At 50.0% G+C, this 20,068-nt stretch overlaps 7 protein-coding genes across 7 annotated transcripts; 4 read left to right on the top strand and 3 right to left on the bottom strand.

The window, feature by feature from the left end:
• Window positions 1-2,069: 2,069 nt before the first annotated feature.
• Window positions 2,070-5,183, bottom strand: DEU56DRAFT_985066 (WD40-repeat-containing domain protein; the record flags this gene model as incomplete). Its single annotated transcript, XM_041360031.1, has 8 exons — window positions 2,070-2,309; window positions 2,858-3,214; window positions 3,273-3,521; window positions 3,575-3,832; window positions 3,887-3,955; window positions 4,016-4,054; window positions 4,113-4,295; window positions 4,362-5,183. 8 exons carry the CDS (start codon window positions 5,181-5,183, stop codon window positions 2,070-2,072), a joined length of 2,217 nt encoding a protein of 738 aa, XP_041201563.1.
• Window positions 5,184-6,233: 1,050 nt separating this feature from the next.
• On the top strand, window positions 6,234-6,683 carry DEU56DRAFT_761715 (uncharacterized protein; the record flags this gene model as incomplete). Its single annotated transcript, XM_041350578.1, has 3 exons — window positions 6,234-6,467; window positions 6,503-6,561; window positions 6,602-6,683. The coding sequence occupies 3 exons, from the start codon at window positions 6,234-6,236 to the stop codon at window positions 6,681-6,683; spliced, it is 375 nt and encodes a 124-aa protein (XP_041201562.1).
• A 5,281-nt stretch (window positions 6,684-11,964) lies between these two features.
• DEU56DRAFT_178465 (uncharacterized protein) lies at window positions 11,965-12,747 on the top strand. The gene is made up of 2 exons (XM_041344929.1): window positions 11,965-12,385; window positions 12,449-12,747. Exons 1-2 carry the CDS (start codon window positions 12,180-12,182, stop codon window positions 12,642-12,644), a joined length of 402 nt encoding a protein of 133 aa, XP_041201561.1. The 5' UTR covers window positions 11,965-12,179; the 3' UTR covers window positions 12,645-12,747.
• A 200-nt stretch (window positions 12,748-12,947) lies between these two features.
• On the bottom strand, window positions 12,948-14,391 carry DEU56DRAFT_985064 (uncharacterized protein; the record flags this gene model as incomplete). Its single annotated transcript, XM_041360030.1, has 6 exons — window positions 12,948-12,978; window positions 13,034-13,211; window positions 13,266-13,507; window positions 13,564-13,876; window positions 13,925-14,293; window positions 14,344-14,391. The coding sequence occupies 6 exons, from the start codon at window positions 14,389-14,391 to the stop codon at window positions 12,974-12,976; spliced, it is 1,155 nt and encodes a 384-aa protein (XP_041201560.1). The 3' UTR covers window positions 12,948-12,973.
• A 238-nt stretch (window positions 14,392-14,629) lies between these two features.
• Window positions 14,630-15,552, bottom strand: DEU56DRAFT_919445 (uncharacterized protein; the record flags this gene model as incomplete). The annotated part of the gene is made up of 5 exons (XM_041358273.1): window positions 14,630-15,019; window positions 15,096-15,218; window positions 15,275-15,303; window positions 15,363-15,477; window positions 15,526-15,552. 5 exons carry the CDS (start codon window positions 15,550-15,552, stop codon window positions 14,630-14,632), a joined length of 684 nt encoding a protein of 227 aa, XP_041201559.1.
• A 799-nt stretch (window positions 15,553-16,351) lies between these two features.
• On the top strand, window positions 16,352-18,475 carry DEU56DRAFT_874260 (uncharacterized protein; the record flags this gene model as incomplete). Its single annotated transcript, XM_041355932.1, has 6 exons — window positions 16,352-16,354; window positions 16,380-16,559; window positions 16,615-17,679; window positions 17,710-17,825; window positions 18,279-18,329; window positions 18,454-18,475. The coding sequence occupies 6 exons, from the start codon at window positions 16,352-16,354 to the stop codon at window positions 18,473-18,475; spliced, it is 1,437 nt and encodes a 478-aa protein (XP_041201558.1).
• Window positions 18,476-18,816: 341 nt separating this feature from the next.
• On the top strand, window positions 18,817-19,822 carry DEU56DRAFT_933091 (uncharacterized protein; the record flags this gene model as incomplete). The annotated part of the gene is made up of 3 exons (XM_041358747.1): window positions 18,817-19,095; window positions 19,147-19,494; window positions 19,549-19,822. The coding sequence occupies 3 exons, from the start codon at window positions 18,817-18,819 to the stop codon at window positions 19,819-19,821; spliced, it is 900 nt and encodes a 299-aa protein (XP_041201557.1).
• Window positions 19,823-20,068: the final 246 nt, after the last annotated feature.

The raw sequence follows: 20,068 nt of genomic DNA, 5'->3' as shown, positions 1-20,068 counted from the left end.
TGTCGTTGCCGCCACTGAATATGGCGCGTCCATCCGCCGAAAATGCAACATAATACACCTCATCTGAGTGCTCAAATCGGGCGACTTCTGTGCCTGTGGGGAACTGCCATAATCGAACAGTGCGGTCGTGAGATGCTGATGCAAGAAGGGTGCCAGCCGGGTTCAATACGATGTGACAGATGTGCTCATTTTCGTCATGGCCAGTCCAAGGATCACCAACCTGTTCCCAGGTGGATGTGTCCCAACAGCGGATAACAGGATCACTGCGACTACCGGCTGAGAAGAGATGTGCGTCATCACGAGTCCAGGCGAGCGAGTTGTTGTATGCATTGTTAAAGCCGTGGTGGCCGTTGAATTGAGCAAGACGCTTCCTTCGTTCCAAGTCCCATATTTGGATATCTTTGTCGGTAGCAACGCCGAGTTGACCGGTCGGAGAAAATCGGATGCAAATGATGTGTGAGCCGCACGCAAGAGGAAGACCTTTCCTCTGCCAGGTGGTCGTGTCCCATAAAATCACTGTGCGATCATATGATCCGCTGGCCAATATCTCGCCGTCAGGGGAAATGTCCAAAGTAATCACAGCGTTTGTGTGACCTTCCAAGGGACCTGCCACGATCCTCCCACTCTCAACATCGCGTACCCATAATTGCCAATACGCCACATTATCGGCGTCGTCGTCTTGAAGACCTTTTTCAGGATCGCTTCTTGGGTCCTCTCCCTCAGCACTTACAACCTGTTTCCCGTTTCCCAAGACTACACATGAGCCGAGCATCTGCTTCACCACCCACTTCATCATCTCCTTGCCGTCCTCAAGCCTCCATATGCGTATTGTCTTGTCGTAGGACCCTGTCGCTATTTCCTTGCCATCCGAAAAAGTTGCGATTGAATTGATGCTCCCATAATGACCCTGAAACGTCTTGACAGGCTCTCGATGTGATTCAGGTAACTGTTTGCAATCTTTCATGCTCAGTTGTTCTCCCGCTGAGTTCCTCATCTGTTATACCTAGCGGGAAGTTAGAGACACCAAAAAGGATAGTGCGAGAGATCTACCAATTGCTGAAGCAATAGTTTTGGTCAAGGTGCGTGGCTGGTGAAATACGTCTACAGCATGCAGCTCATTGCAAGAAGAACGACGTAGGCGCTTGTGCCGAAGCACTGCTTTATTTGGGACGACGCACTATATTTTTTCGGTCTGTTTTGCCGTCGCAAACAAGCGCTGGGACACGAACCACTCATCATATCCTCCATCAGTCGTACCCCGCTCTGCACGGCATACAATCCACAGAATACACTATTCTATCCCCCATGAACCCACTTCCAATTTTCAATCCCTACGACTCGGAACAGTCTTTCACAGTTCACTCGCCCCTCTACACGCTTTTCAGCATGAGACAAACACCCTCCTGTTAAATTCCTTGGTGTGTACTATATGCGTGAAGATCGTCGTTTGAAAGTCAGTACTTTATCTGTCTGCGTAAGAACGATGTCTTCATTCCATTGACAAGTTTCCCTCTTTTGCATCACACAGCCAACATTGATGACAGGACCAACCGCCTACGACTAGCGTCTTAGTAATGACATTATTCCTCTCTTCTTTAAAAGCCACTAGAGGCTGATGATTTTCTCTGATTTTTTTTAATGCCTTCAGTGGCACTCGGCAAGTCACCACCGTCTTCATGTCCAGACCCTAGTACAAGCGCCAGTGCAGGCCCTAGGGCCAAATACGAGGGCCAGCAGATCCAGACCGGGACAATGAACACATGCGAGACCAGAACCGCAGGCACAGGTGCGAATTACATCGCAGGTTAACGATACGAACACCACGACGAGCACTGCTAGTGAACCTTCTGAGCTACACCTGAGAGCTCACGAGAGCAGAAGAAGGCATCGGGCGCCACTGTAGAAAGCACGAATTATTGTTGTTTTGTATTCTCTCGTGCTCATGAGCTGTTTGCTTGTTATTCTCCCTTGGGTTGCAGCAAACCGAGATTTCCAAACAATATGTAAGCACCTGCGCCACGGGAGAGGGATCACCTTGACTCTGTCATGTCGGCGTCCCACAAACCAACTTAGTTCCATGACCCGCTGGCTAGCATATTGCTGTCGGGACGAATGTCTGAAGTGATCACCACGCTGGTGTGACCATCCAATGGAGCTCTGATGACCTTCCCACTCTCAGCAACGTGCACCCATGGAGATGAAGCGAAATTGTGAAGCAACGACGGCAGACGATACTCTGCTGGGCTAAATTGGAGCGCTTCAGAGTAGTGCTTGATGCTAAGGTCGAAATTGTGTGGGTTTCCCCGTTCCTTGAACAGTGTGCCAGTGACCGGTTGGCAGGTTATTTAACAAATCAGCGTGTTCTGGATGAGATGGTAGTCGCATGTGTAGAGCTTCGCTGTAGCAGTCTACAGCTGCATCAAAATCATTAGGCCCCCCTGAAACGCAAACCTGGGAGGTCCTATCGATATCGTGCTATCGAAAACAGCCGCGATTGTGATGGAGGGGGGCTTTGTTTGGCAAATCCTTTAGATCCAAACAGCCGCTTCGTGCTATAATATGACAGTCGATGTATTGAGCAAAGCCGCCCGTTGAGCGCCCCCCTAGTAGAACACGTGTACATGTAATGCTGAGAATGGCTGAACCGATACCCATGGGACAGAATGTGGTTACGAAATCACCTACATGCGAGAGAAAATAATATGATCACTGGTGTGGTAGAATGAGTTTGATAGCCAACGCGAAAAACAAATTTCCAAAACGAAGGAGGATACAACTTAGTACTACACACAGCAAGAAAACCCGCACAACACTAATAATCATTGCTGTAGCGTCCACAGGGATAACACATCCATACCAGAAACCTGTTGAAGGAACCTTCAATTGTCGTGTGTGAATCTGAGTCGTGATTGGTGTGGTGGTTGGTCACGAAGTGCGATGGGAACGCGTGCGATGATGAACCTCCAATAGCTTGCGAATATTGAGCTGCATTGACGGCTACGACGTGCGATGGGGATACATGCGATGATGGACGCCCAGTAACTTGCAAAATTTGAGGTCCATTGGCGACCACAGTGTGCGATGATGGCCCTGCCTGTACAGAGACTACTTGGGAAGATGATCCCGGCTGTGACGAGCTGGCACCTAAGTGAGGAATACCACCCGTCACCGCTGATGGCTGTGTCTTGCGTACCCGCGGCATTGCAACATATCTCTGGGAGTTCCGTCTCTAATAAGAATAAAAGTGTCCAGAAGAATTAACTAAAGCTTACCTGGAACCCGCGCACAGCATATACCTCGACGACCTCGGGACGTTTCATTGCTGGAGCAATGTTGGTGTCGGAGGGGTCCTTTCCTCGAGCATGCGTCATCCTTATCCAAAGGTTTCGATTGTCCTTGCTATCGAGGTCGTCGGTGTGACTGGAATAATCAGGCAGTGGGTTCTGCGCGTCGGTGGGGGGTTCGTCTCGCCGTTTGCCTTTATTCTTTCTGGCGCCGAGCGGATCATTCACAGAACCGCACTGAAAGTCGTCGTATTGAGGTGACATTGTGGGAGAGCTAAAATGGCACTTACATCATTGTCACCTTGCTCGCCTTTGCCTTCTCCCAGTTTGCCTTCTTGTACTGGTGGATTGCCTATCATGGTTGCGAGCTCCAGGGATGCGTTTGAGCGAGCACGATGAGTGAAGAACTTGCGCTTCGAGCGTTCTTTTGGAACAGACTCATCTGCCGGTGGGTGAGGGCGAGAGAAGACCTTGAAGAAGCGGCGAGCTGAAAATAGGTGGGGGAGATGGGAGCCAGGGGATACCGATGGAAGAGATTGATGCGAAGACTACAATTACATGTTGTCAGCAGTATGTATTTGCATGAGAAACACGAGTTTAACCTGGAAGAAGTTGTTGTATGGATGATCATTCCCCTCCTCGATGATGCCATCGCCCCCGGTAGCATCAGCCTGCGACAGCACTGTGAGCAAGAAAGACAAAGACAGGCGGTCAAACGTGAAAATACTGACGTCAAGGTATGAAGATGGGGAGTTGTGCCGAGTTTTAGCCTTGGAATGTGTGTGTGTGAGCATGTGAGGGAGAGAGATCACAGTGGGGAGTAGTCACCTCGTTCTTCACGCTGGCCAGAGAAACACTTTCTGATGCAGCGAGGACATCCTCAGGTATTTCCCATTGCGAGATTTTGTTGTCCTTGCCGCCACTGAATATGGAGCGTCCATCCACCGAGAATGCAACACGAAACACCAGATATGAGTGCTCAAATCGGGCGACTTCTGTGCCTGTGGGGAACTGCCATAATCAGACAGTGTGGTCTTCAGATGCTGATGCAAGAAGGGTGCCAGCTGGGTTCAAGACGATGTGGAAGATGGGTTTATTTTTGTCATGGCCAATCCAAGGATCACCAGCCTGTTTCGAGGCGGATGTGTTCCAACAGCGAATGACAGCATCACTTTCACTACCGGCTGATAAGAGATGTGCGTCATCACGACTCCAGGTGAGCGAGCAGTTCGATGCATTGTTAAAGTCGCTGTGGCCGTTGAATTGAGCAAGACGCTTCCTTGGTTCCAAGTCCCATACTTGGATATCTTTCGCGGTAGCAACGCCGAGTTGACCGGTCGGAGAAAATCGGATGCAATTGATGGGTGATCCGCACGCAAGAGGATGACCTTTCCTCTGCCAGGTAGTCGTGTCCCATAAAATCACTGTGCGATCATATGACCCGCTGGCCAATATCTCACCGTCAGGGGAAATGTCCAAAGTAAACACAGCGTTGGTGTGACCTTCCAAGGGACCTGCGACGATCCTCCCACTCTCAACATCACGTACCCATAACTGCCAATACGCCACTTTATCGACATCGTCGTCTTGAAAACCTTTTTTAGGATCGCTTCTTGGGTCCTCTCCCTCGGCACTGACAACTTGTTTCCCGTTTCCCAAGACCACAAGTGCGCCAACCACCTGCTTCACCACCCACTTCATCATCTCCTTGCCGTCCTCAAGCCTCCATATCCGTATTGTCTTGTCGTAGGACCCAGTCGCTATTCTCTTGCCATCCGGAAAAGTTGCTATTGAAATGACGCTTTTATCATGACCCTGAAACGTCTTGACAGGCTCTCGATGTGATCCACGTAACTGTTTGGCATCCTTCATCCTCAGTTCTTCTCCCACTGAGTTCATCGTCTGTTATGCCTAGCCGGAAGTTAGAGACGCCAAAGAGGATAGTGCGAGATATCTACCTATTGTTGAAGCAAAGGTTATGGTCAAGGTGCGTGATTGGTGCAATGCGTCTACAGCATGCAGCTTATTCCATGAAGAACGACATCGCCTCATGTAGGCACTTGTGCCGAAGCACTGCTTTATTCGGGACGGCACACTATATTTTTCGGTCCGTTTTGCCGCCGCAAACAAGCGCTGGGACACAAACCAGTGCAGGCCCTAGGGCCAAATACGAGGGCCAACAGATCCAAGACCGGGACAACGAACACATGCAAGACCAGAACCGCAGGCACAGATGCGAATTATATCGCAGGTAATGATACCAGCGCCACCACGAGCACTGCCAGTGTACTTCTGAGCTACACAAAAAGCCCTGGAGGGGCGAGGGTGGAAGGATATATGGACTAGTGCTTTCACCGAACGGGAAGATGATGAAAGGCATTTAGATGGGTCACAGCAGCCGGGTGAAGTCGCTCTCGTGGTCTCTCAACGGGGACCAAGCGTGTCCTTTGATGGAACAATTCTGATCCGAAAAGCAGAAAACGGAAGAGTCAAGGTGAGTCCGAAAGCTGCACAGCTGTAAACTGTAACTCAAATCTGTTGCTTCTTGGCATGATAGACCAACGGTAATCCTCGGTAGTCTCTCTCAAACTGTGGTTAACTATTTATATATTGGCCCTCACCTCATCTCACTGGCAGGTAATACGTAGACGCAGGCTGATCATCTATGGACCACGGCAAACCCAAACTTCAGTCGCCTTCTCGCATGCGTTCCAAGTCAATGCATGAGTACATGTACATAATATTACGAGCGTGAATGGCTCCCCAATCACCGCGTATCTCTCTCTTGAATGTGTACACAGTGCACTGGAAGGAGGGGTGCGGTGGAAGTCAATTTGCTTCTTCTGTCTCACGCGCCGTTGTTTTTCGTCTTGCTCTTTTGTTTCTTCTCCTGCTCATTCACGCTCCATAGATATCACCAAGTCCCCATACCTGCAGCAGCAACCTCACATGTTCGCTCTCACCGAGCTAGCACTCGTGGAAACAAAGGCGTGGTGGCCTGTTGCATTTGGGATCTGGGTCTCTGCTGCTTGTGGTTCTGGTTTCTGGAGTCGTGATACTGTCTTTTGGGCGGACGACAGCAAGTTCCACGCATTACTATATTATTGTTCACTCCTTACAATTGACCCCACGACCGAACAGACGACTGGGTGTACACCAACGACCTTTGGGCAGATTCGTGCCGTATGCCTATCGAGGCTTGCTTATTTAGCATCTAGGATAACGAAGCGGAGGCGTTGGTTGAGATTGCAAGAGGAGTATTGGTGTTCGGGGCCAGGTGAGCTCAGCTTTAGCGGATGATATTGGCATGTCGATAGATTGTTGATCGTGATCATTTGCAATTTATTTCTGAATCCCGAGGCACAGTTAATTGGAGACGAGCACCAATGTGGGACCTGAAGACTGAAACTATCTTGACCCTTGAAAGTTAACGTCTTTTAGGTTCTAGGGCCTGCGGAATAAGCCTGGATGACGTGGATAATGAGTTAGTCACACGTCCACATTATTCATGTCCAAACTCAGGTGCAGTGTACATTGAAGCGTATCGGAATTGACCTGGAAATAAACTCTGTTAGTTCCCTGGGGAAGACTCTTGTTCCGCATCGTGGATTTGATTGTCATAATGCGCCTAATCTCTCAGTTCCTCGTCCCCCGTAAGTGTTGCGACCTTGTTTCACCTCTCCCTCGCATGCAACCGCACAAAAATGTCCTTCCTCCCAATGCTCCGGTTTATCAACACGATTTTGCACTCCATGTTCCTTCTACTACATCCGTCAACTCACAAGAATGTCGCTTCAGCGTGCTTGCGATGATGTCAGTCTTCGGCCTGTTCATCGTGCGCCATCCCGATACTGTGGTCGACCGCTTTCAAAACAAGCTTCTGCCTGTGACTTCTCAGCTCACTGCACGCCTGGTGGGCACCAATCCCTTACTCACTATGATACGCTGACGGCCACCTCTTCGATGGTCGTCCAAGCTGTAATAACTCCATTCGATAGCCATGCAACCTTGACTCTGGACGAGAAAGGGCTAGTTTTCATTGGCATTACCAGTAACCTTCCGTTTTGAAGTTTAAGGGCGCGACGCAGTTGACGTGCAGCGTATATCGCTCCATGAAACTTGAATGCACCAATCAAAATAGTTACAATGGACATCAACATCTCCATTCATCATACTTCTCTTCGATTGAGGACTCACGTCCCCAGATGATGGCCATTGCGAAGCATATCCGTAAGGACCTCCAACCTATCGTGGAAATGAGAGACGCGTAATCAGGGTTTCGGGGTGACACGAGGGATGGGCCCAGGGCAAACATGAGGCTGTGGGGTACTACGTGGAGGCAATTGAGGAAGGTCGGCTGTGCTCGCGGGCACCTCTGAAGTTCTGGTTCAGGGCGAAGAACAAACGAATGTACTGGAAGGACGACGTACCCATGCCAGAATTCACTTGCATGCTCTGTATCTTGTGTCCGCACGGCGCACCTGTGCTCAGCTATGTGGCCTCGCGTATACTATTATGGCTCGTCCCGGCGATCAGATGCCGGACGGGAGATATATAAATTTCGAGGTCACGATCGTCAGGACTCAGAAGTCAGAAATTGTACGAGGCCTCGGGTGTTAACAAACGCGCTGCCCAGTCGAGCGGTGAACAAGACAGAGTTACAAGCCACCTGCACAGACAAACACGGTTAGACAGCAGGGAAAGTTGATCTGCTGGATAAGTCCTGCAAAGCAACACAATAGGTCACGATAGAGTGTCAGATCTTCACTGACGACTGACAGATAACAACGGATCAGCGTATGGGGCAGGAACAAGTCCAAATATGTGGGAGAGGAACACATCCGCATTTGAATCCAGGTTAAAGACCGCAACCTCGGGAAAATGCATGCCTGGAAAGGGATGGCTTGCAAGAGAAGTACCTCGCTGCTCGAGCCTGTAGATGTCATCAATATCGGCCGCACCCACCAACACTCTACCAACCCATCCAAAGCCTGAACAAACCTCCAGAACAGCAAGCGTTTGAGAGACGCGGATGCTCCAACGTCGAGGCTTCCTATGCACAATATAAGCATACCCCACAAGAACATTGGCCAGCGCCCATCTTTGGGGGGTGAGTTTATCTGAAAGTATGCAACAGCCATTGAAAAATTTACAAAATGAGTACTTACGCGCTGCCCACACCAAGCCCCCCATCGCATTCGCAAAGGCTACTGACTTACAACAACGCTGAGGATATCCGACTCTGAATAACCAACTAATGCATACTACAAAATTCGGAAACATGCCTCACGACAACACCTGCTGAATCGAGGTCATTAGCTATCTGGGGATCGAAGGAACAAAGGTCCCAGCCAGTGGTCACTAACACTGGGGCGACAAGATCACTGAGTCGCGTAATTTGTCTTCAGCCGCATTCGGAGTTCCTCGAACCTGAAATGCAATTTGTTATGTTTCTACTCAGCGTTCAAGTACTTGACCAGCGCTTCAGTCATGTCGAGACGCCAAACCAAGCATGAAGAAGCGACAGTCGAATACAGAAGTCCGTGCCGAAATAAAATAAAGAGCAGCCTACCAAAGTCAAGTCGCCTCCAGCAGCAAAACCACCGGATACAGATGACGACCGCGCAGAAAGCAAGGGTATGGAAGAAGAAGAAAACGAAAGTGATGACGAGGGCAACAATGAGGAGTCTGCATCTGGATGGTTTCCGGCGTATATCTCTGGAGTATAGATACGCTGCAGAAGATGGCTGACCAGCATGACTGAGCATTGTGGGGGATAATAGAGTCGCGCGAGGTGCAAACTTCGAAGTATGCACGTATTTAGTTATGTGGGTGGCAGGTGTGCCAATGAACATCGAATCTGAGGTGTGAATTGACTTCCAAGCCGAATAAGCGAGTCAGTGTATTGGCCGGCGTAGGGTGTGGGGAGTAGAACTTGCGGTGGCTGAAGAAAGCGCGATCGCAACTGAGTGACTCGCAGTGAACCGTGGACAACTCTCAGAGGGTATGCGTCAAATATGCATATCAGTCAATTGGGTTTCGGGACGCGGCTCTTTCGAATGAGATGATGTCATGTGGTCAGCTAAAGCAATATATTACCGCTCGTGTACATCGGACGGTGCAGAGCTGGGTATGAGATGGTCCATCTACTATGCAAACAAAAGAAAATGATTGAGTGACAAAGTGTCTCAGAAAATGACATCATGGCTGAAGTGAGTTGGAACGACGACGATAGCCAAAGAAAAATCCGCAGCAGCTTACTCCTTCATAGACGTCTCCCTCTGGCCTGCTGTTCAAGGCTTGTGTTTGTGTGGGCCGTCCGTAAGACACTTGTGCCCCCACTGCAGGTTGACCTGGTTGCATGGGACTGTCGACCTCATTGCCGCTTGTATGTAGCATAGCTGCAGCCGCTTCTGCGTCAGATTCAGGGACAATGCCGTATCTCTGCACAGTGATTTTAATGATATGAAAGAGCAGCAATGACAAGCTGCTCACATCTTCGTCGCGGCAAGCGGCCACATCAACGGGACGTCTGGAAGATCTTACGGGAAATGGGTTGGAATTCCGGTGCCAAGGCTGGCGGGGTATTGGTTTGGGTGCATTTGAAGGCCGAGTACTGAAATCCAGGGAACTGGATGTAGTATTGTTTCCTCGAGCCTGCATTACCCATTCCCAAAGGTTTCTATTATATTTGCTATCGAGGTCGGCAGGGGGAGTGAGTGCATGAGACAGTGGGCTCTGCGCGTCGGTGGGAGTCTCGTCTCGCTGTTCACCTTCATTCTTTCTGGAGCTGGGCGGATCATTCGCGGAACCGCACTGAAAGCCGTCGTATTGAGGTGACATTGTGGGAGAGCTAAAATGGCACTTACATCATTGTCACCTTGCTCGCCTTTGCCTTCTTGTACTGGTGGATTGCTTGTCATGGTTGCGAGCTCCAGGGACGCATTTGAGCGAGGACGACGAGCGAAGAACTTGCGCTTCGAGCGTTCTTTTGGAACAGACTCGTCTGCCGGTGGATGAGGGCGAGAGAAGACCTTGAAGAAGCGGCGAGCTGAAAATGGGTGGGGGAGATGGGAGCCAGGGGATGCCGATGGAAGAGATTGATACGAAGACTACAATTACATGTTGTCAGCAGTATGTAGTTGCATGAGAAACACGAGTTTAACCTGGAAAAAGTTGTTGTATGGATTATCATTCCCCTCCTCGATGATGCCATTGCCCCCGGTAGCATCAACCTGCGACAGCACGGTGAGCAAGGAAGACAGACGGTCAAATGTGAAAGTACTGACGTCAAGGTATGAAGATGGGGAGTTGTGCCGAGTTTCAGCCTTGGAATGAGTGCGTGTGAGCATGTGAGGGAGTGATATCACAATGGGGAATACTCACCTCGTTCTTCGCGCTGGCCAGAGACACACTTTCTGCTGTTGCGAGGACATCCTCAGGTATCTCCCATTGCGAGATTTTCTTGTCTTTGCCGCCACTGCATATGGAGCGTCCATCCACCGAGAATGCAACGCGATACACCATATCTGAGTGCTCAAATTGGGCGACTTCTGTGCCTGTGGGGAATTGCCACAATCGAACAGTGTGGTCTCCGGATGCTGATGCAAGAAGGGTGCCAGCTGCGTTCAAGACGGTATGGAAGATGTATTTATTTTCGTCATGGCCAGTCCAGGGATCACCAGCCTGTTTCCAGGTAGATGTGTCCCAACAGCGGATGACAGGGTCTCTGCCACTACCGGCTGAGAAGAGATGTGCGTCATCAGGAGTCCAGGTGAGCGAGTAGTTCAATGCATTGTTAAAGCCGCGGTGGCCGTTGAATTGAGCAAGACACTTCCTTTGTTCCAAGTCCCATATTTGGATATCTTGTTTGGTAGCAATGCCGAGTTGACCGGTCGGAGAAAATCGGATGCAAAATATGGGTGATCCGCACGCAAGAGGCTGACCTTTCCTCTGCCAGGTGGTCGTGTCCCATAAAATCACTGTGCGATCATATGACCCGCTGGCCAATATCTTGCCATCAGGGGAAATGTCCAAAGTATACACCATGTTGGTGTGACCTTCCAAGGGACCTGCCACGATCCTCCCACTCTCCACATCACGTACCCATAACCCCCAATCCACCTCTTTATCAGCATCGTCTTCATGAAAACCTTTTTGAGGATCGCTTGTTGGGTCCTCTCCCTCAGCACTTACAACCTGTTTCCCGTTTCCCAAAAGTACAAGTGCGCCGGCCCACTGCTTCACCACCCACTTTATCATCTCCTTGCCGTCCTCAAGCCTCCATACGCGTATTGTCTTGTCGAAAGACCCAGTCGCTATTCTCTTCCCATCCGGAAAAGTTGCGATAGAAGTTATGGAATCATCATGACCCTGAAACGTCTTGACAGGCTCTCGATGTGATCCAGGTAAGTGTTTGGCATCCTTCATCCTGAGTTCTTCTCCCACTGAGTTCCTCGTCTGTTATGCCTAGCCGGAAGTTAGAGATGCCAAAGAGGATAGTGCGAGAGGACTACAAATTGTTGAAGCAAAGGTTTTGGTCAAGGTGCGTGACTGGTGAAATACGTCTACAGCATGCAGCTTATTCCATGAAGAACGACATCGCCTCATGTAGGCGCTTAGGTCGTGCCAAAGCACTGCTTCAGCGGGACGGCACACTATATTTTTCGGTCCGTTTTACCGCCGCAAACAAGCGCTGGGACACAACCAGTGCAGGCCCTAGGGCCGAATACGAGGGCCAACAGATCCAAGACCAGGACAACGAACACATGCGAGACCAGAACCGCAGGCACAGATGCGAATTACATCGTAGGTACTGATACTAGCGCCACCACGAGCACTGCCAGTATACCTCTGAGCTACACGGAGGAGGAGGGGGGAAGGATATATGGGCTGATGTTTTCACCGGACGGGAAAATGATTGCGTGTGGGTGGGAGGACGGAAGCGTTCAGCGGTGGAATATCGACGGGAAGATGATGAAAGGCGTTTGGATGGGTCATAGTAGCCGGGTGAATTCGCTCTCGTGGTCTCTCAACGGGGGTCAAGCGGGTCCTTTGATGGAACAATTCTGGTCTGAAAAGCAGAAAACGGAAGAGTCAAGGTGAGTCCGAAAGCTGCACAGCTGTAAACTGTAACTCAAATATGTTGCTTCTTGGCATGATAGACCAACGGTAATCCTAGGTAGTCTCTCTCAACTGTGGTTAACTATTTATATATTGGCCCTCATCTCATCTCACTGGCAGGTTATACGTAGACGCGTGCTGATCATCTATGGACAATGGCAAGCCCAAAATTCTATACGAACGGAGAGGCTAGCGCTGCTTACGTTCTCACATCGGCATTCCGTTTCAACACCTTAGCTCCTTACGAATACAGAAGTTTCGTGCTTCAAACATCTGCAAAACGACGAAATGAACGCTTAGCTTACGCGCGTTACGAACCCTTACGAACCCTTACGAATTCAGTAGCGAAGTGTTGCGATTGGTGGAAGCTCCGCACGACAAAGATAACTTTTATACCACAAAGATAACTTGTATTTTCGATCGAGATAATCTAATCAAGGAGATGATCAGAGTCTACTACTACTACTGCGCACATCAACGAGATCTAGCACGGAGAAGTTGGAATAGAGTTTTCCACCTAGGTAGTAATACTGGAGACGCCCTAATGGTATCATTGATAAATTTCATCAATCTTTGGTACATTTTGTGAAAACCAGCAAAACTGAAATCAATCTGTACAAACACACCAGTTGAGAACTCGCGGAGGGTGCAACACGCAGCTGTTGCAGACAACGCCATAATGTTGTCGAGGCTGGTATCCGAATCGATGAATTTATCGTAACCGTCACGAAAGGCGGTGCGCGTAGTGATTTGGATGATGGCGTCGTGCTCAAACGGATAGCGGTGAGTTTGACCGTCCTCTAGCTATCGAGGGCTTCATCATCCAAACAATAGCACCTAAGAAATAGTAATACATACCCTGATTAGATCCCCAAATATAAAATTAATCGAGTCGTTCCCCGTCAGAAAATCGACGGTCGATTTAGCATGGTTGATCTGGACCATCACGTCGGTCCAGATTGAGAGTTGGAGGTTGTATAGATTTTCGACGACGTCGCGTGCGGACTGCTTGAAGCGGTTAAGTACCATCGACATTGGTGTAACGACGGACTTGTAGAGCTTCGATAGGTTGTCGTTGACCCATTGCTTTATCAAACAATCTAATATTGATCCTGTTAGTAGTACGCTACATATAGCACGAACTTGAAGAACTCACCGTCGGTGATGACGAGCGAACATGCATAGGTAAGCGCATGTTCGACTACAGTCATTCGACTGGCCAAATCGTGGAACGCACAACGATTGAGCGATTCCGTGATTACAGCGGTCTTCGCCTCCTTTACGATATCCTTCGATTTCGTGTCATCAATTAAACGTCCTGTGGCGGCAATTGTCGATGTAGAGGGGCGAGGTGTGGTAGCGATTGGCGTGGTCTCTGAATCCGGCACGACAGACTCGCGTGGGGGTCTAATGGGAGGGAGTTGGTACCGTCCCATAGTCGTTTTTTGTACACCCATCGTCTCGTCTCGCTAATGTATGGATAAGCGCAGGTCAGAAAACACAAACGCAAGACTCACGAAGACGACACCATCTGTATATTCTTGGCGGGATTTCTCCGCACCGCGAAGAGGCAAGTAGGTATAGACCATACGATATCGCGACACGATATCACCCTCGGCGGGTGTGAATGACCGCTGTACACGATCGGGCCCTACAGCGCGGGGAGCCATCCCAGTAAAACGGGACACTCTCGGTGGAGGTACGTGGTGCTGGAAAGTGGGCGGAGTAGACGTGTAGCCATCATGCGAGAAAATGGGGGGAGGATGTATGAGAGGGGGGAGTTCAGGTGTATTGATCAACTCCGGTATCTCTGACGGACACCCGAGTTGATCTGTCGATGACCGACCTGCGATGTTGAGTCCCGATTGTCGAACGACGGGAACATCCTGTCGAGTGATGAGTTAGTGTACTACTAGTAAGAGAGGAATTCACTCACCCGCACGACCCTTCGACGAACTCTCGAGGGCGCTTGGCTTGCAGACATCTTCAAGGGTCAAGTGAAGGAACAACGATCAAACGATAATCGATAATCAGTGCGCGGCGCAACATCATCTTCGGCTCCACAAAGTGCTACATTGGATAATTGTAGTTGTACAAACCAAGCACAGACTACAAATAAAGATATCTATTCACATTTCACGCTACACCTGACCGATAAGTACATGCCATCATACTATGAAAAAATGAAGCTTACCTTCGTATTGGTCAATAAAAATAGATTCCTACTCTGATTCACATTGGCGCTGTTGCTCGAGGTCTGAAGTCGCCTGTGTGTCTGGGGAAAGGAATATGTCCAGCTCATCAAGTTCACTATTCAACTGTTTGACCCTTGCTGCCTCTTCTTGTTGGATTGAAGTGATGAACTCGAGATCCTGGGAAGCACGCCCTGCATCGCGATCAGCCACCATGCGTGTAAAGAGCTCTGCCTCCTCAAATGCCCGAATGGTTTGTCCCTCCTGCTCCTGTTGCTCACAATCAATGAAATCTCTGAGCCTCGAGAGCTTCTTTGCCTCCCAAGCCAAAGCCATTGAAAGATGCCGGTGATATTCAAGTTCTGCCTCCTTGTAATAAGCAGCACGGCGCATTCCTTCAGAAGACAGCCGCTGCAAGCCCTGAGAGAATATTTTGCAGGTCTCGAGATATGATTATATGTCACTGAGAGTCAGAGCATAAAATATCGTAACATACCATATCATCGTCAAGGTCTGAATCCATACCGCCAGTCAATCTTAATCTTCCCATCACGTTTGCCATCTTACGCTCGGCCTGCGGAGTGGGGGGAGTTTTCCGGACATAAGGGTGGTAGCTGGACTGCAAATTCTGCTTTGAACGTATTCCACCCCGCTTTTTGTAGTAGGTGGACCAACATCAGCATGTCCAAGCGAAGTGACGGATGCTGCAAAGGATTGAATTAGGTGTTTTCTGAAATAATTTCTGAGATGATATGATGAGTACCTGGGGGTGATGATGAGGGACAAAGGCTACTAGGTGGAGAAGAGCTTTGGGGGCTATCACGGTAGACGCGAGTAAAAGCTTCAGCATAATCGACCTTTGGGAGAATTGGACTAGACTTTGAGCTATTCAATGGACTGGTTGGCGGGGTTTAGCCACTCGGAACCTGGAACAGAGACTCTGGAGGATACATGACTGGCGTCTCAGTCGCCTCGGTGTGCACTGTGTGGAACAGCAAGCTCTAATGAAAGTCGGAGTTTCAAAGACTTGGTGCTTTTCGAGTGGTGTGCAAAGTATCACACTGGCGGTACCTCAGCTGGTCATTCATATGGTGTATCCTCAGCCCCACGATCCATATAACCCCGGTTTTCAGCATGAGGAACCCGACTCTGAGTTTGCAGAGTTAACTGAAAAGTGAGCATTATGTGGTATTAAATGACTTACTGATCTCTTTCTCCAGTTCGCCCTTCAACATTGCTGTCGTCTTGTGTCCTAACTGCAAGAAACAATACCAATCAGCCGAGGCAATAATTGAGCATCTAAATAGTGCAGACTCATGCTGGCCAGAGAACCTCACCAACAGATCAATGCTGCCAGTACCGCAGGCTTTACAGCGACCGCCAGAGCAGACAAACTTATCAGCAAAGTATCACCCCACCTCTGGCTACCATTACATGGTTCCAGATCAACCACCTCCACAAAATATGTTTCAGCAAATGCAAGACCATCCTCTTCAAGAAGCCAGGGAGACTAATGTATGGTATCCATTTGATGGGCCGGGGGAATGGTCGCTCGCGAAATTCCTTGTCGAGAACCTCTCTCAGACGCAGATCAACAAATTTCTCAAGTTAGATTGGGTACATCGTCTAATTGTCATCAAGTAAATACTTAATTGACAAACTACTTCAGTTCCAGACGAGAGAGCGGCCGCAATTCAAAACAAAGGACGAGTTATTCTTCTACATGCAGCAGCTTCCTGGCCGTGGGCCGAAATGGCAGTGTACGAAGCTTAAGCTCAAGGGCTATGAGAGTGAACAACCAATTCACCTCATTTGGAGGGATGGGTTGGAGGTTACGAAGCAGCTTTTTGCAAACCCCGTTTATGCAAAACACATGTGCTATGACCCACACTATATCTATCAAGGACAAGAACGCCAAATTGGAGAATTTTGGACTTCGGATGATGCATGGGAGATTCAGGTGAGTAGTTGCGCTTTTGTTTAGAGTTACTTGAGTGATTGACACTTGATAATAGGATCAACTGCCGGAAGGGGCGACTATCGTTCTGATCATTGCTGCCTCTGACAAAACCCCAGTTACAAGACACACAGGTGGCCTCGAGATGCACCCATTATTCCTCACCATCGGAAATATCCAGGCCGATGTCCGCATGAAGGCTACGTCACATGCGTGGCGATGTACTGCGTTCATGCCAATACCGACTTTCGTTGTCAACTCTGATTTTCAAACTCTACTCCGGTCGCGTCTGTGGCACAAGTGCGTGGATCTTGTATGTTCCAATTTGAAGGTTGCAGCTCGTGTTGGCGAGTACATGGTCGATCCCTCGGCCAAAATCCGTTACTGTTTCACACCTCTTATCAGTCACATTGCCGATCTCCCTGAACAATTGATGATTGCATGCGTCATGAAAAACTCGTCTCCCGTCACCACAGCGACCCACAAAGAATTTGGTGATGAGACACCGCATCCTCCACGGAATGGATCGGACACCTACGCACTTATCCAGCAGCTTTGCAACCGTGTTGACCCATGGGATCTCATTGCATACGTTAGAGAGTCCAAAAAGCTCCATCTTAGCGGGGTGCACTTGCCGTACTGGAGAAACTGGAGGTGCTCCAATCCCGCTAGATTCCTGACACCAGAAATTCTGCACACGCTGCACAAATTTTTTTTCAATCACGTTCTTAAATGGATCAAGCAGATCATGGGTCATGAACTTGATGTACAGTTCAAGAGTCACCACAAGCGCACTGGTGTGCGCCATTTCTCTGGGGGTGTCTCTCATGTCAACCAAATGACAGGACGAGAGCACCGAGATATTCAGCGCACAATTGTGCCGACGCTGTGGGGTATGGCAAGCCCTGGTTTCATCCGCGCTGTGCGGGCAATGATCGATTTTATCTACCTTGCTCAGAATCCCCTTCACACTGAATCCAGCATCGCCTCCATGACTCAAGCACTTCAAGACTTCCATGATAATAAGCAGGCCATCCTCGATTCAGAGGCACGCCAGGGAAAGAGCGGCGCTAAAGACAACTTCTTCATTCCGAAATTGGAACTCATGCAAAATTTTGCTCGTGTGATCTCCCATGTCGGTTCACTCATGCAGTGGACAGCAGACATATCAGAACGTCTTTTAATAACTCACTGCAAATATCCATTTGAACGCACGAGTCGTCAGAGAGACTTCGTCCTGCAGATCGCTCGCATCCTCGATCGGGAGGAGTCCATCCGGCTGTTCGACCTTTACACACTGTTGTCCTCGTCTTCATCTACGCTGAGCGAAAGTGATTCCGTGTAGCCTGTTAGAGTAGACTACTGATCCGTTATGAGTGCGAGTATAATAGCTCGTCCCAAGGGGATTGCTACTGAAGGAAGTCTTCGCAATAAATGCGAAGGAATCAATCCGGCGGGCTTAAGATCTGTGCGGCGGACACACGGGTGAAGTCCGGTCTAAGGAAGGGAGTGTCCGGACGGAGGATGGTTCGTGTAGGACGGATATCTAGCGGTACGATGATCAAGGTGTCAAGGTGTCAAGGTCTCGAGGTGTCAAGGTTTCAAGGTCTCGAGGTAACGAGCTACCGGAAGTGGTCCGAGGTGCGGGAAGATGTCCGTTGCGACGCGGAAGACTAAGGGGACTTTCTTGATTACTTAGACTTAGATACAAATCCAAGGGAGCAAAAGGGAAGTGATATTGGTAGAATACGACGCAACTATTTATCAGAATCCGTAAGAACTCGGAATCCGCTAAGCGGCGGTAGCATCGGCGAGTCCGTAGCGCGGTAATATGTAAAGGACGGTAAGCGGCCTCATGTATGGGAAGTACAGGTAATACGGACTGCTGGTTGATTAGGGTGATAAAAGAAGACAAATGACGCACCAATGGGGATGGATGGACATGGATAGGCAGGAACCAAGGGAGTCCGTTGTCGGTATCGTATCCGATAGGTGTCCGGAAGGACGGATGCCAACGGAAGAGGCTGGATGGGTGGGGATGCTAATACCTGACCAGGTGGGCTCCGGATTGAACATAAGAGGTGATTGTGAGGCTAGCGCCGGAATGTTTGGTACATCTGCGGGGGACTCAAATACTGACCGTCCCCGGTCAGTCCACATACACGGATTTGGACTTGGCGAATTTTCTGGGAGGCCTGGGAGTCATGTGACTGTGGGGTCGGATGTTCGGATCGAGTAAGTGCGGAGTTTGTTTTGAACAATGGAGAATTTTGTGGATGTGGCTCTCTCCGTTCCACCCTATAAGATCCCGCTCCTTCCTCTTCTTCCTTCCTCATCGTTAACCACCATCCTTTCACCAGTCACCATGTCTACCAGCTTCTCTTTTGCCGTCGCCGTCGATCCCGTCATCGAGAAACTGCAGCGCGAGTTCACAGCCATTAGGGTGCGTTTGGATGGTGAAACGGCTTCCATCCCGGACGAGTCTGAGGGATTGGAGGAAGAGCGGAAGGATTGGATCGTGCGCTGGCAGACATTTGTGGTGAGTACCGCGTCCGTTTCTTGTTTTCCGCTGTTGCTGACGCGCGTATAGAAGGATCTGTCCGAGTGCACGGGTGCCCTGCAAGCTAAGGGCATCCCGTACACCTTCACGCCTGAAGAGGTTGCCAAGGGCGAGACCGGCAACACCACCTGTGCCCGCTTCGTCGCTGAAGTCAAGGCGGCGGACGAGGATCGTGCGCGCAAGAGCGCTGAAGAGGATCGTGCACGCAAGAGTGCGGCCGAGGCTCTGAAGACACCCGTGGTCGAGGGTAAGCCGGTGGATGAGGAAGGGCAAGCAACTGTGCGCGCCCCACGTTTGGAGAAGGGGAAGGGCAAGAGGACTGCTGAGGATGTTGAGTCCGAGGTAGAGGACGTGACGGACAAGGAGATCAGGGTAAAGGTGCGTGCCGGTTCTTTATCTTTCTTGACGGCTCAACTAAACTTCTTGTTTCAGCGCCCTCCCGTTGGTCGCATGACCCCATACAACCCTGCGATCGGCAAACCGTCTCCCCGGCACGCCGTTCGTTGCGGCAAGTGCACGCTCATCAAACGCGATTGTTACGGCTTTCCGGGCGTTTCTTGCGACAGCTGCAAGAAGTTGAAGGTCGGCTGTACCCACTCCAAGGGTAAAGGCAAGAGCAAGAAGCGCCGTATTGATACACCCCCCTCCCATTCCTTCCGGCTCCCGCGCTCGTTCGTCCGGGCGCGCTCGCAACTCTGCGGATGACGCCACTACCCGCCCCTTCCATCGATCCGGAACCAGAGGCCGAAGAAGATGCATACGGGAGGAGGAGGAATAGCTCGGTGCTTTCACCAGTCGGCTCATTCTGGTTGAGGATGAAGAGATTGTTATCCGCGGTGAGATCCTCCACCTCCGCGCCAAGGTTTTCCAGGCCAATGCCCTCTTAATGGAGGTGGCCAACGGCTTAGATCTCTTAGAGTACCGTTTAACCCGCAAGCAGGATTAGTTACCC

The sequence above is a fragment of the Suillus clintonianus genome, assembly GCF_016758775.1.
Source record: "Suillus clintonianus strain FC179 chromosome Unknown DEU56scaffold_167, whole genome shotgun sequence".
NCBI lineage: Eukaryota > Fungi > Basidiomycota > Agaricomycetes > Boletales > Suillaceae > Suillus > Suillus clintonianus.
Note: the sequence above shows the minus strand (reverse complement) of the source record. Positions and strands in the feature narration are given on the sequence as shown.